Source organism: Dendrobates tinctorius, unplaced genomic scaffold (assembly GCF_039654945.1).
Source record: "Dendrobates tinctorius isolate UK_male_01 unplaced genomic scaffold, ASM3965494v1 ptg000143l, whole genome shotgun sequence".
In the NCBI taxonomy this organism is placed as follows: domain Eukaryota; kingdom Metazoa; phylum Chordata; class Amphibia; order Anura; family Dendrobatidae; genus Dendrobates; species Dendrobates tinctorius.
Window position 1 is genome coordinate 17,335,368 of NW_027361810.1, and position 14,929 is coordinate 17,350,296.

Below are 14,929 nucleotides of genomic sequence, written 5' to 3' on the forward strand. Positions count from 1 at the left end.
GAGCAGGACAAGACAAGTTATATAATGTATGTACACAGTGACTGCACCAGCAGAATAGCGAGTGCAGCTCTGGGGTATAATACAGGATGTAACTCAGGATCAGTACAGGATCAGTAATGTAATGTATGTATACAGTGACTGCACTAGCAGAATAGTGAGTGCAGCTCTGGGGTATAATACAGGGTGTAACTCAGGATCAGTAATGTAATGTATGTACACAGTGACTGCACCAGCAGAATAGTGAGTGCAGCTCTGGGGTATAATACAGGATGTAACTCAGAATCAGTAATGTAATGTATGTACACAGTGACTGCACTAGCAGAATAGTGAGTGCAGCTCTGGGGTATAATACAGGATGTAACTCAGGATCAGTAATGTAATGTATCTACACAGTGACTGCACCAGCAGAATAGTGAGTGCAGCTCTGGGGTATAATACAGGATGTAACTCAGAATCAGTAATGTAATGTATGTACACAGTGACTGCACTAGCAGAATAGTGAGTGCAGCTCTGGGGTATAATACAGGGTGTAACTCAGGATCAGTAATGTAATGTACCTACACAGTGACTGCACCAGCAGAATAGTGAGTGCAGCTCTGGGGTATAATACAGGGTGTAACTCAGGATCAGTAATGTAATGTATCTACACAGTGACTGCACCAGCAGAATAGTGAGTGCAGCTCTGGGGTATAATACAGGATGTAACTCAGAATCAGTAATGTAATGTATGTACACAGTGACTGCACTAGCAGAATAGTGAGTGCAGCTCTGGAGTATAATACAGGATGTAACTCAGGATCAGTAATGTAATGTATGTACACAGTGACTGCACCAGCAGAATAGTGAGTGCAGCTCTGGAGTATAATACAGGATGTAACTCAGGATCAGTAATGTAATGTATGTACACAGTGACTGCACCAGCAGAATAGTGAGTGCAGCTCTGGAGTACAATACAGGATGTAACTCAGGATCAGTAATGCAATGTATGTACACAGTGACTGTACCAGCAGAATAGTGAGTGCAGCTCTGGGGTATAATACAGGATGTAACTCAGGATCAGTAATGTAATGTATGTACACAGTGATTGCACCAGCAGAATAGTGAGTGCAGCTCTGGGGTATAATACAGGATGCAACTCAGGATCAGTAATGTAATGTATGTACACAGTGGCTGCACCAGCAGAATAGTGAGTGCAGCTCTGGAGTATAATACAGGATGCAACTCAGGATCAGTAATGTAATGTATGTACACAGTGACTACACCTGCAGAATAGTGAGTGCAGCTCTGGAGTATAATACAGGATGTAACTCAGGATCAATAATGTAATGTATGTACACAGTGGCTGCACCAGCAGAATAGTGAGTGCAGCTCTGGAGTATAATACAGGATGTAACTCAGGATCAGTAATGTAACGTATGTATACAGTGACTGCACCAGCAGAATAGTGAGTGCAGCTCTGGGGTATAATACAGAATGTAACTCAGGATCAGTAATGTAATTGTCATGTCGGACGCTATTCACACCACAGCGTCCGGCAGGCAGCGGTAGTTCCATCTCCGTCCACTATAGCCTCAGTGGCGCCGGCTTGATTTTACTCAGGTTATCGGGGGTTAATCTAGCTGGAAATCAGGTGGGATGTTTGGTCACGCCCACGGTCTTTAAATAGTCGTGCTGGCCTGTGGGCGTCGCCGATTATAACTTGTGTTTTATGCCAAGTGGTTCCGGTCTGGAGAGGAGGTGTTGGAGAGAGAAATTCATATCTGGTGTCGTATGATCCGTTGTTACCTTTTCGCCTTCCTATATTTGTGCTTTGTTTTGCCCTGTTCACATTACAGTATTGTCCGGTGTGTTTGCGGCGCGGTGTGGTTTAAGTTCTCCCTGTCTGTCATTACTGTGTGGGCTTTGGTGGTTTGACAACTCACTGGGTGGAGGGTGGAGGGTTCAGCTTAGGGCTGAGCAGGAGATAAGGAAAGGTCGGAGGCTCAGGCATTTGCACCATTAGCAAAAACCCTGGGTTGAGGGTCAGACAGGGTTTTCCCTAGTTTGAGGGACTCCGCAGGGGCCCCGGGTATTTCATCCTCTTTTGACCTAAGCCCCGCATAACATTATAATCGGCCCAACATTTTTCCATGGATTCCATGACTTCTATAAACCGCCAGTTGGCGGCGCTGTCCTTACAGGTCACCGAGTTGAAGAGGGCAGTTCAGCAGCAGGGCCTGGTTGTAGCTAATGTGCAAGCGGCTTCTGCTGGTGCAGGTGCAGAGCCAAAGATTCCACTGCCTGAATGATTTTCTGGGGAACGCAGCAAATTTGTCATCTTTCGGGAGGCCTGCAAGTTATACTTTCGCATGCGCCCGGTCTCCTCAGGTAATGAGGCTCAGCGGGTAGGTCTGGTGTTATCATTACTGAGTGGGGACCCTCAAGCATGGGCGTTTTCTTTACCAGCCGACTCTGCTACGTTTCATTCGGTTGAGAATGTTTTTTCAGCACTCGGGCTCATTTATGATGATCCCGACAGATTGGCTTTGGCGGAATCTAAGATCCGCGCCCTCCGTCAGGGGGAACGTATGGCGGAAGACTATTGTTCAGAATTTCGCCGTAGGGCAGTAGACACACAGTGGAACGACCCAGCGCTGCAGAGTCAGTTTATTCATGGGGTTTCAGAAAGAGTTAAACAGGCCCTCCTGATGTATGAGACTCCTGCATCGTTAGAGTCTGCCATGAGTTTGGTTATTCGTATTGATCGCCGTTTGCGTCAAGGGGCGCAGGAGACGCTGCCTCTGGGGGAAAGCAGGGGTGCAAGTGTGGTTGCTGCGGATGAGCCCACGAAACCTATGCAAATCGCTGGGTTATCACATGTGCAGCGTCGCGTGCCTGGGTTCAGGAAGCATGGAGCATGTTTTTACTGTGGTAAAAGAGATCATTATGTAAATGCTTGTCCTGTGCTACCAAAGAAAGTCGCACCGGCGGAAAACTGGTAAGCTCAGAGGGTATGGAGGAGGCCCAACTGAGCGTATGCATATCCTCCATGATGGTATCTCAATGTATGCTCCCTGCCAGGGTTATTATTGCGGGCAGAGAGCTACCCATATCAGTGTTTGTGGATAGCGGTTCCACCACCAATCTCATGGATGAGGAGTTTGCACGCATGGCAGGTTTTAAGATCGAAAAACTCTCTCATCCTATTCGCGTGGTTACCATTAATGCCGCTCCCCTCCCACAGGGGGAGATTACTGAGTTTGTAGCTGAGGTTAAACTCCACATTGGGGTCCTACATTCTGAGTGGGTTACATGTAGGGTACTCAATAATCTCCCAGCACAAATGGTCCTGGGTTTCCCATGGTTGTTCAAGCACAACCCGGTGATTGACTGGAGAACCCAGGACATAGTTCAGTGGAGCGGTTTCTCCCAGGAAAATTGCTTGGCCACATGTGTGTCCGCCGTGAAGTCCAGCCTCTCAGAGGCGTTGCTGGATTTTGCGGACATATTCTCTGAGAAGGGTTGCTCAGAACTACCTCCACATCGAGCCTATGACTGTGAGATTAGGTTAAAGCCTGGGGCTAAATTGCCAAAGGCGAGGATGTTTAGTATTTCTGGTCAAGAGACAAGCTCTTAAAGACTACATTGCGGAGAGTTTAAGTAAAGGGCACATCCGGCCTTCATCCTCACCTGTAGCAGCAGGGTTTTTCTTCATTAAGAAAAAAGATGGGGGGTTATGCCCGTGTCTGGATTTCCGGGAGTTAAACCAGATTACAGTCCATGATCCCTACCCGATGCCTCTGATCCCTGATTTGTTCAACCAGGTGGCTGGTGCGAAGTGGTTTTCCAAACTTGACCTCAGGGGGGCATATAACCTCATAAGGGTCCGTCAGGGGGATGAGTGGAAGACGGCATTTAATACCCCTGAGGGTCATTTTGAAAGCCTAGTTATGCCATTTGGGTTGACAACCGCGCCTGCTGTTTTCCAACATTTCATAAATGATGTATTCGCTCATGTGCTGGGGAAATTTGTGATTGTGTACCTGGATGATATCCTCATCTATTCGAGCGACCAGGACACTCATTTAGAGCATGTCAGGCAGGTGTTACAGTTGCTCCGTGAGAATAAGCTCTATGCTAAGCTTGAAAAATGCGTATTTTTTGTTCAGGAGTTGCCTTTTTTGGGTTATATTGTATCCGCCGCAGGGTTTAAAATGGACACCGCGAAGGTGCAAGCGGTGCTGCGATGGGAACGGCCTGATAATCTAAAAGCACTCCAGTGGTTCCTTGGGTTTGCCTACTATTATAGGAAGTTTATTAAGAATTTCTCTACTATAGCCAAACCGCTCAATGACATGACGAAAAAAGGTACCAATCTCGCTATCTGGTCTGATGATGCGGTGCGTGCATTTGAGCTTCTGAAAAACCGTTTTGCTTCAGCCCCCATTCTGGTGCAACCGGACGTATCTAAGCCTTTTACAGTGGAGGTCGATGCGTCTGAGGTGGGAGTGGGGGCAGTACTGTCACAGGGCTCGTCCTTGAGCAATATGCGTCCATGCGCCTACTTCTCCAAGAAGCTGTCGCCTGCCGAACGGAATTACGACATCGGCAACAGGGGGTTGTTGGCCATCAAATTGGCTTTTGAGGAATGGCGACACTTCCTGGAGGGGGCGGCCCACCAGGTCACGGTCATCACCGATCATAAAAACCTGCTCTATCTTGAGTCGGCCAAGCGTCTGTCTCCCAGGCAGGCTCGCTGGGCATTGTTTTTTACACGTTTTAACTTTCTGGTGACTTACCGTCCTGGGGCTAAAAACACCAAGACAGATGCCTTGTCCAGGTGTTTTCCGGGGGGAGAACCTCGGGAAGATCCGATACCCATCCTCCAGGAAGGTGTAGTGGTTTCGGCTCTCACGACTGAGGTAGAGGCGGAGATTGCCGAGGCCCAGGAGGAGGTACCGCCAGGACTTCCTGCTAATAAGTCATTCGTACCCCTTCATCTTCGTCTTAAAGTGTTGGGGGAACACCACGACTCTGTCCTGGCCGGTCATCCAGGGGTTAGGGGCACCTTGGAGCTGGTATCGCGCTGCTTCTGGTGGCCAAAAATCCGGCAGGACATGGTCTCATACGTGACAGCTTGCATCACGTGCGCCAGGGCCAAGTCGCCCAGATCCCATCCTGCTGGCACTCTACAGCCTCTGGGGATACCTAGTAGGCCATGGACAGAAATCTCCATGGACTTTATCACGGACTTGCCTGCCTCGGCGGGGAACACGATCATCCTGGTGGTGGTTGATCGATTTTCGAAGATGGCGCATTTTGTGTCGTTGCCTTCCTTGCCCAACGCGAAGACATTGGCTCAGGTCTTTGTGCAGGAGGTGGTCAGACTACATGGAGTTCCGTCGGACATAGTGTCTGATAGGGGGACCCAGTTTGTGGCGAAGTTTTGGAAAGCTTTTAGCTCACGATTGGGGATCAAGTTGTCTCATTCGTTGGCATTTCATTCGCAGTCAAATGGTCAAACTGAGCGCATGAACCAAAATCTGGAGCAGTATTTGCGATGTTTTGTGCCTGACAACCAAGAGGAGAGGTCGACGTTCCTTCCCTTGGCCGAGTTCGCATTAAATAATCACCGCCAAGAATCATCAGGAGAGTCTCCGTTCTTTTGTGTTTATGGACACCATCCTCAATTTTGTACCTTGCATCAGGGGGGCTCTGGGGGCGTCCCAGAGGAGGACCGGTTAGGAGTTCAACTATCATCGGTCTGGAGGAGTGTGAAACAGCGATTGCTGAGCATGACTGCAAGGTGCAAACGTGTGGCTGACGCTAGACGCGTGCCAGGTCCAGACCTGTGTGTGGGTGATTGGGTGTGGTTAGCTACTAAAAACATAAAACTCAAAATTCCATCATTGAAATTGGGTCCAAGGTTTATTGGCCCTTTTAAGATTGCTGCCATCATTAACCCGGTTGCTTATCGGTTGGAACTTCCTGCGGTATACAAGATACACAATGTGTTTCACAGGGCCTTATTGAAAAAGGTGGTAGGCTCTGTGGACACGACGCTGATGTCACCCCCAGTCATGGTGGATGGCGATTTAGAGTTTGAAGTCTCCAAGGTGGACTCTCGAGTACTGCGCCGTTCTCTTCAGTATTTGGTACAATGGCGGGGGTATGGTCCGGAGGAGAGGTCTTGGGTACCAGCCTCGGACATACATGCGGATCGGCTGGTCAGTTCCTTTCACCGCCGTCATCCAGACAAGCCGGGTCCTATGAGTCTTGAGGGCCCTGGGGTCCCTCGTAGAAGACGGGGTACTGTCATGTCGGACGCTATTCACACCACAGCGTCCGGCAGGCAGCGGTAGTTCCATCTCCGTCCACTATAGCCTCAGTGGCGCCGGCTTGATTTTACTCAGGTTATCGGGGGTTAATCTAGCTGGAAATCAGGTGGGATGTTTGGTCACGCCCACAGTCTTTAAATAGTCGTGCTGGCCTGTGGGCGTCGCCGATTATAGCTTGTGTTTTATGCCAAGTGGTTCCGGTCTGGAGAGGAGGTGTTGGAGAGAGAAATTCATATCTGGTGTCGTATGATCCGCTGTTACCTTTTCGCCTTCCTATATTTGTGCTTTGTTTTGCCCTGTTCACATTACAGTATTGTCCGGTATGTTTGCGGCGCGGTGTGGTTTAAGTTCTCCCTGTCTGTCATTACTGTGTGGGCTTTGCTGGTTTGACAACTCACTGGGTGGAGGGTGGAGGGTTCAGCTTAGGGCTGAGCAGGAGATAAGGAAAGGTTGGAGGCTCAGGCATTTGCACCATTAGCAAAAACCATGGGTTGAGGGTCAGACAGGGTTTTTCCTTGTTTGAGGGACTCCGCAGGGGCCCCGGGTATTTCAGCCTCCTTTGACCTAAGCCCCGCATAACAGTAATGTATGTACACAGTGACTGCACCAGCAGAATAGTGAGTGCAGCTCTGGAGTATAATACAGGATGTAACTCAGGATCAGTAATGTAATGTATGTATACAGTGACTGCACCAGCAGAATATTGAATGCAGCTCTGGAGTATAATACAGGATGTAACTCAGGATCAGTAATGTAATATATGTACACAGTGACTGCACCAGCAGAATAGTGAGAGCAGCTCTGGGGTATAATACAGGATGTAACTCAGGATCAGTAATGTAATGTATGTATACAGTGACTGCACCAGCAGAATAGTGAGTGCAGCTCTGGGGTATAATACAGGATGTAACTCAGGATCAGTAATGTAATGTATGTATACAGTGACTGCACCAGCAGAATATTGAATGCAGCTCTGGAGTATAATACAGGATGTAACTCAGGATCAGTAATGGAATATATGTACACAGTGACTGCACCAGCAGAATAGTGAGTGCAGCTCTGGAGTATAATACAGGATGTAACTCAGGATCAGTAATGTAATGTATGTACACAGTGACTGCACCAGCAGAATAGCGAGTGCAGCTCTGGGGTATAATACAGGATGTAACTCAGGATCAGTAATGTAATGTATGTACACAGTGACTGCACCAGCAGAATAGTGAGTGCAGCTCTGGAGTATAATACAGGATGTAACTCAGGATCAGTAATGTAATGTATGTACACAGTGACTGCACCAGCAGAATAGTGAGTGCAGCTCTGGAGTATAATACAGGATGTAACTCAGGATCAGTAATGTAATGTATGTACACAGTGACTGCACCAGCAGAATAGTGAGTGCAGCTCTGGAGTATAATACAGGATGTAACTCAGGATCAGTAATGTAATGTATGTACACAGTGACTGCACCAGCAGAATAGTGAGTGCAGCTCTGGGGTATAATACAGGATGTAACTCAGGATCAGTAATATAATGTATGTATACAGTGACTGCACTAGCAGAATAGGGAGTGCAGCTCTGGATAATACAGGATATATGTATAACTTGTAGCTTAGGGTCTCAGATGTAAAATCTGCAACAGTTCCTTCTAACTTTCACACTCAAAAGTTATGCGACAGAAGATCAATTGACTTCTTCAAAGGTTTACGGCAGCTAGCAGATTTATAACACAAACCTTACTAATAAGATCCACATCTTTTTGCACCTGTAACAGTGAAAGACTTTAACCTATTACAGTGTAATAAACACTTGTTACTGATTTTTTTCTTCCATGACTATAAGGCTGTGTTCACACACAGCGTTTTTTTAGCGGTTTTTACAGCGGTTTTCGCTATAAAACCGCTAAAAATAAGCTGCACAGTCATTTCTATGCATTTTGCACTTTTTGTGCACATTGATGCGTTTTTTACCGCGAAAAAAACGCATCGCGGTAAAAAACGCAGCATGCTCATTAATTTTGTGGATTTTTCCGCGGTTTTGGCTTCTTCCATACGTTTAGAAACCGCTGCGGTAAAAAACGCATCAAAAACGCATCAAAACCGCCGCGGAAAAATAGGTGCGGTTTCTGGGAAGGGATTCAGGTTTTTGTGCAGAAATTTTCTGCAATGTGTGCACTTAGCCTTAAATGCAAGTTTTCCTTTGTTCTCCTATCTGATGGTTTTGTCAGACCAAGCATTCCTCTGACTTCAGTCAATCAGTCTTCACACTATGAAACTAATAACCGGAAACCACTGTCAGCAAGAAAAGGCAATTGTCCTAATTCTAAGCTGCCCTTGATTTCTTTTCTGTAAACTGCAGGTGACAACCTGTCCTGTCAGTTTGGGGCCTATTTGCACCATGAGGGTCTACAATGCAATAACTATCAGCAGCAGACATCAATGAAACATTCCCATTTTTTCTTTAGGCCCGAACCTGCAGAATGTATCACAGTGCTCCTCGTGATACCTCATACTATCAGTATGAGAAATCTGTCATTGGAGTATTGCTTTAAAGAAAATACACAAAAATCAGCTATGAAGCCAAGACTCACGGCTTGGCAAACAGTTAAAATAATGGCTTTATACAAATGGAATTTTTAACTTGTATACAATGAAGGAACTGGAGCTGAGCAGAAACATTTGCAGGTCCTTGGGCTTGCAGTCGAGTCAATCGTCCGTGACATCCGGGACAGAGGCCTGGAAACCTCCTCTAAACATCTCCAACACTGCTTCAGATTGGTAGACAAGTCATGATATCATCAATACAGCTTGATACATGTATGACGTTACACTGGACGTACTATCAAGAAGAGGTAGGATGATCACAGCCGTAGAGTTGAGCGACTTTGGTCGGATCGGGTTTCGTGAAACCTGAATGAAACAAAATTTGAGTCGGATGAAACTGGTCCGACTAGAGCAAAAAAAGTCGGAGATTCGTCCGAAACCCGACCCCAATGCAAGTCAATGGGAAATAAAAGTCGGCATTGAGTGGATGAAACTCCGAATTTTTTTTGCCCTACTCGGACCAGTTTCATCCGACTCAAATTTTGTTTAATTCGGGTTTCACGAAACCCAATCCAACCAAAGTCGCTCAACTCTAATCACAGGACTATTGACGTGGCTGCTGGAAGAGTCCTGCAAATCCGTTTTACTCAACTCTACGGAGAGATCTACTCCAGATACCTGTTGGTCTTTGTAAGTTCTTCTGTATTATAACTCTTCTTAAAGAACCATCCATGGCCGCCTCCTCAATGTGTGACCGATCTCCAATGACCGTCCAGTACATCATCCTGAAAGAGAGTGGAGAAGCAAATAACAAGAGACCATGAGAAGGAATAGATGAAATGATAGCTGGATGGACAGATACAAACAAAACATATCCAGATTGTAAGGAGTATCCTAGGAAGGAAATAAGAAACGGCGGCGCTATCTAAGCGTAACACATTCAACAATATAAAGCGAGAGGTAGGAGAGTCTTACACACCCGGTATAGTCCTGCTGATGGCGGCACAACTCCTATCCCAGTTAAAATCCAATCGTAATGGTCTATACTATACTCGGAGGAACAGGGGAAACAGTTTCCAGGAGTTCCGCACAGTGGAAAATTCAGAGGAAGGAACTAGGATCAACACTGCCTTTGGAAAACCACGTTTGAATCAAGGACAGGGTCTGGTAAATTGCTTCCATAAGCATTTATTCACACCATTGAAAGAATTTTTTTAAAAGTTAAAAATCATATAATGTCCACACCAACACATTTTGGCTTCACTGCAGCCTTCCTCAGGTGTATGATAACAATGTGTATACTTGTCCAGTCTTATATCCTTTACCATCTCTAGTGATACAAATGATGACCTATATCACTAGAGATGGTAAAGGCTATAGGGCTGTACAAGTATACACATTGTTATCATACACCAGAAGAAGGCTGCAGTGAAGCCGAAACGCGTTGTGGGTGACATTATAGGTTTTTTAACTTTAAAAGAAAACAAAATATTTTAATGGCTCGAATAAATGCTTATGAAAGCAATCTACCAGACCCTGATCTTGATTCAGAAGAGACTATCCAAACACAGCACTGATCCTGGTTTCTACCTCTAAAAACATAGGAAAAAACTGTATTCCTCAGGAGCCTTTGGTGCAAAAAAAAGGACTTTATTCACCCATCACCCATCTTTCATGGGCTGAAAAAGGCAGCTGTTTTATATAGAGAAGCTATGAAGTGCTGTTTTCATACCAGATATAGTTAGATAGCGAAAGGGTTTACAAAAAAAAAAGTGAAAGCTGTCACTGTACTCTTTGGGTTTGTTAATGCATATAAATGGCTTCCAATTTATTTGCCCTTATCTTTGGAACATTCACAATGTACCTTAAATCAATCAGATACAGATTGTCACCACTATGTGTTTCAATATGACTCAGATTAAATCCGTGACACAATCTGCATGTAACATTGATGTAAATTTGAGGCAAGTTCCTCTGTGTAGACTTTTTGTGAAAAATAAAATATTTTCTATGTTCCCAGAATTGGTTGAGGTCCTTGTGATTAAACATTATTAGGGCATTCCCATCTTAAAAAGTTGTGGCGTTTCACTAGAATATAGCATTATTTTAAGATCAGAAGGGCCCTCAATGATCCAGAGAATGAGTGGTCTGCAGCAATCTGGTCCCGTCACTGTTTTTTCATATACACCATTGCCATAGTTATCTGCTGTGCATGGAACTACCCCAAATGAATGGCGCTCCCGGTGGCCTGGAGTAACAAAGCCAACTTGCTATATCGGAATGGCTTGGTGTATTTGATAACAATGTGCAACCTACCCTTTTTTGGGATTTACAGCAATTGCATAAGGTTCTCCTGCGATGTTGGTGAGAAGTCGTGTACAGTTTTGTCCATTTATTTGACCGACATTTATGGAATATCTCAAGCTCGCCCAGTGAGTGGTGTAATAACTGAACCAATGCATGCGGGAGTGGTCCGTCCAGTAGATGTTTCCTGCTACCCAATCCACAGCGATATCCCGGGGTCTTTTAAATTCAGAACACTGAAAGGCAAATCACTCAGTTATAGTAGTTATACATTATGTGGGAAGACCAGTCTTATATTCTCCTAATGCAGTTAATGCAAGGCTTTACCAAGAATCCTAGAAACTAGGGGCTTGATCACACATTCATTAACTAAGATTTGCAAATCTACCAAAATCCAAGTCATGGAGATTCGCTTGAAATGGCCACCAGGATCAATTGATTCCAAATCAAAACTACCAAGAAAAGAGGTACAAGTATATTATACTCTAAGGTCTCCCCAGACCCTAAAACATAATAAATGGAGGGGAGAGGGTAAAAAGTAATATAAGATTATACTCATCTGTCCTAGGTTCTTCCAGCACTTGTCCTGACGATGCAACTCCTTCTCCTGGTTTTCCACTCTGGATTATTCTTCGAATCAACCTTCTATGAGGATTTTCTGGTGCTGATTTGGTTTACCATGGTCGCATGAGGTGTGATGTCTACCACTGATCATATGAGACCTAGTCAGCACCGGAAGATTCCAACCAATGACTGATCTGAAGGCTGATCCAAAGACTGAACCGAAGCAGAAGACCAAGAGGGGAGCTGCATCAGGAGGACAGATGAGTAGCTGGCCTAAGACAGACAAGTATAATGTACTGTCATTTTAAACCTCATCTCAGCTTTTAATATAATACATAAAAATGTTGACCAACTACCCTACATTTTGTTAGGTTCATGCAAATTGAATTTTGAACATTTTAAACTCTGTTGCATCTGAAGTTTTTGTGAAATTCATATTTGATTCATTACAAATCAATTTGCTAATTACCAACAACTTACCACCACTGCTTTCCACAAAATAGAAACTGCCTATAGTCCTGACCATCAATTGTCCAAGACTGCCTGGGAATATCCCCAAACCAGATCCCATTTTTTGGGCAAGATTACATCAACCCAGACCTTCAAAGTTGCAGGACTTTTGGTAACTTTGTAAATGACAGTTTGTCTTAGGCTTGGGCTTTTTTGTTTTGCATTTTTGGCCACAATTGGCACTGGATGCCCAAAAATGCAGAATACTTTCTTTCAGAGATTTTGAGCTTGACCCGCATATGTTGAAAAGTGCAGCAAAATGATCAAGATCTTAAGGAGAAAGCATTAGTTTATCACACTGTTTCAGGCTATTATAGTGGTCATTGGGATTATTCTGGATCGGAATCAGAATGTGGAGGCTTTTTCCTAAGCATTAGGAAAGACTTGGCAACATCAATGAGGATCCAGTGAACCTAGCAAGACATACTTTAACAGCATGTTAACATCCAATATGGCAAATGCATCTTTGGGTCCCCTACTCAGAATCGTAAAAAGAATATATTTTTCTATTACTATTTATACAATTTTATAAAATTTTCATTAACATTTCTGCCCTACTGCTTTGTCACAAGACTCCTAATAAATGGATCCTGTCTCATATCATAAGAGCTGAAGCAGACCATACACCCTAGACAGTTGTCAGTTGAACTTCTCACACACACAAATAACCGACTTGGCTTTTAAAGGGCAGTTGGTAGAAAGCCACTTCCAAATTAATCTATCCTATCCTCCCTAGAAACAAAACAATTGGGTATTGAATTCTCAACTGCCCCAATCTAATCCTCCTAAGAGTTTAAAGAGGCCCTAGTACACGGCAGATGGTTGGTACATCCCACCAAAATCTTTGGTTCATTTTCTGTTTTTCGGAGCCATATGAGGTTTTTCCCAATATAGTAAGTTATGCCTTACCCCATGGATACTGCCTGTTAGGGGTCCAACCATGAACCAAAGTATGGGGCTTTGGAACCTGAGAACAGAGTTCTTAGGAGCTCAGTTTTGAATGGAGCGGAGGTGTACATTCTCAATCTATGATTCATTCATTATCTATGGGACTACAAGAAAAAGCTGAATATGAATACAGCTATCCATTATTTACATCAGTCCTTTATATAATGTATGGAGCAGAGGTCAAGAATGTATACCTGTGCACCATTCAATGTGAGGCTCTGTGAAGCTTCGTTTTCACTATCACCTGGGGTTTCAGTAGTCAGACCACCAGTGATCACTGAATTATTTCCTTTAAGTGTTATCTCTGGTCTTGGAGAAGGGAACATGGGTCATAAGTCACATACTATGGAATAAAAAATGTAATATTTAGTCTCAATGCACTCTGACCGTCATCTTCGGATCACAAATTTTGACCAATGAATGAATCGTACGGTTACTCTTACATTACGAAACTGTCCTCTAAATAATGAACTTACAATTAATCCACTTCTGGTCTCTTTTCCTCCTCTGCCATGAAATGTGTTGTAGAAAATTCCACCTGGGTTGAATTGAGTGCTCCATATAATCATATTGCCTTGAAGATACATCTCCATTCCCGTGATCCGTGAGTTGTGCGCGATGTGAGATATATGCTGATGCTCTGTGCTGTAGCCAAAGGGATATCTGAAAGCGAGGACCTCAGTGTCATTGGCGACATAGAGTATTTGTTCTTCTGAGTCTGAAATAATACCAGATATCATAGTTATACAAGTAATGACTTTATTTAGACCTAGAAGGACATCTGCGCACATTGAGAATTCATTGTTGCATTCCATACGTTTTATGTGATGGCATTTTAGACCACAATATGGAGACAAGAAGTTTTGTGATTAGGACTTATTCATATCAATAAGCCATCCAAAGGCACCATTTTAAGCACTAGGGCCACATATCAAAATATTACATTTTTGCACCGTGCTCATGATTATCAGTCCCCTCTTGCTGTGCTTCACACTTTAACACCTCTCTTTCCTCATTGATCACTGCCATGGTTCTCAGTTCTACCAGCCCCATTACAACCTGCCCATGCAGAATCGGTAGCGGTGTAGGAGGGACTGGTGGGATCCTGGGGGGTGTCAGAGCAGGTAGCAATGCAGGCAGGACACCCAAACTATAAATGTAATTGTAAAAGGGTGGGCTATTTTAAGCAAGAACCATGGATGTTATTTTTTCAGGGGGCACAGAAAATACAGGTACCAAAATATGACTTGTCAGTCGTCAACTTTGAATAGAATCATTACTTAAAAAATTCTGATTTACCTTTGATGGTGCAACTGCTGCCCCCTTCTATGAAGTTTCTGTCACAGGAACAGTGATAGGACCCCTTCAAATTAGTACAGTGGTGGGAACAGCTTCCTAGGAGCAAGCACTCATTGATATCTGTATCAGAAAAAAGAAGTATCGCATTAGGGCAAAAAACAAGTGAGGAGTGAGGACGTCAGACGACATGGGGCAAAACTGGGTCTATGTATTTCGAGGACGCCTGGGTAACCAAATGATAGCTTGTTACTATCAATGGCTGCTGGAGTTCAAAAACAAGAATTCAGGAAGGACTTAAATCCCCAAAACAAGTATAAAATGTATTCCATAATGATAAGATGCAAACACTTTATGTTTCATTTTGATTTTCCCAGCTTTTTTCTTTTTTAGTGACTTTACAGAGATTGTGTAGTCGAAAAAAAATAATACAGTGAACATGCTCTAAAA

At 44.2% G+C, this 14,929-nt stretch overlaps 1 protein-coding gene across 1 annotated transcript in view; it reads right to left on the minus strand.

Annotated features, from left to right (window-relative positions):
- The window catches only part of LRP1B (LDL receptor related protein 1B), a 1,871,059-nt gene that overhangs the window by 74,220 nt on the left and 1,781,910 nt on the right, over positions 1-14,929 (minus strand). Inside the window, exons 76-79 of the mRNA XM_073545568.1 lie at positions 14,483-14,602; positions 13,660-13,901; positions 11,174-11,397; positions 9,536-9,642 (exon numbers count right to left, since the gene is read on the minus strand). Of these exons, the coding sequence (XP_073401669.1) occupies positions 9,536-9,642; positions 11,174-11,397; positions 13,660-13,901; positions 14,483-14,602 (693 nt within the window). The remainder of the gene's footprint in view (positions 1-9,535; positions 9,643-11,173; positions 11,398-13,659; positions 13,902-14,482; positions 14,603-14,929) is intronic.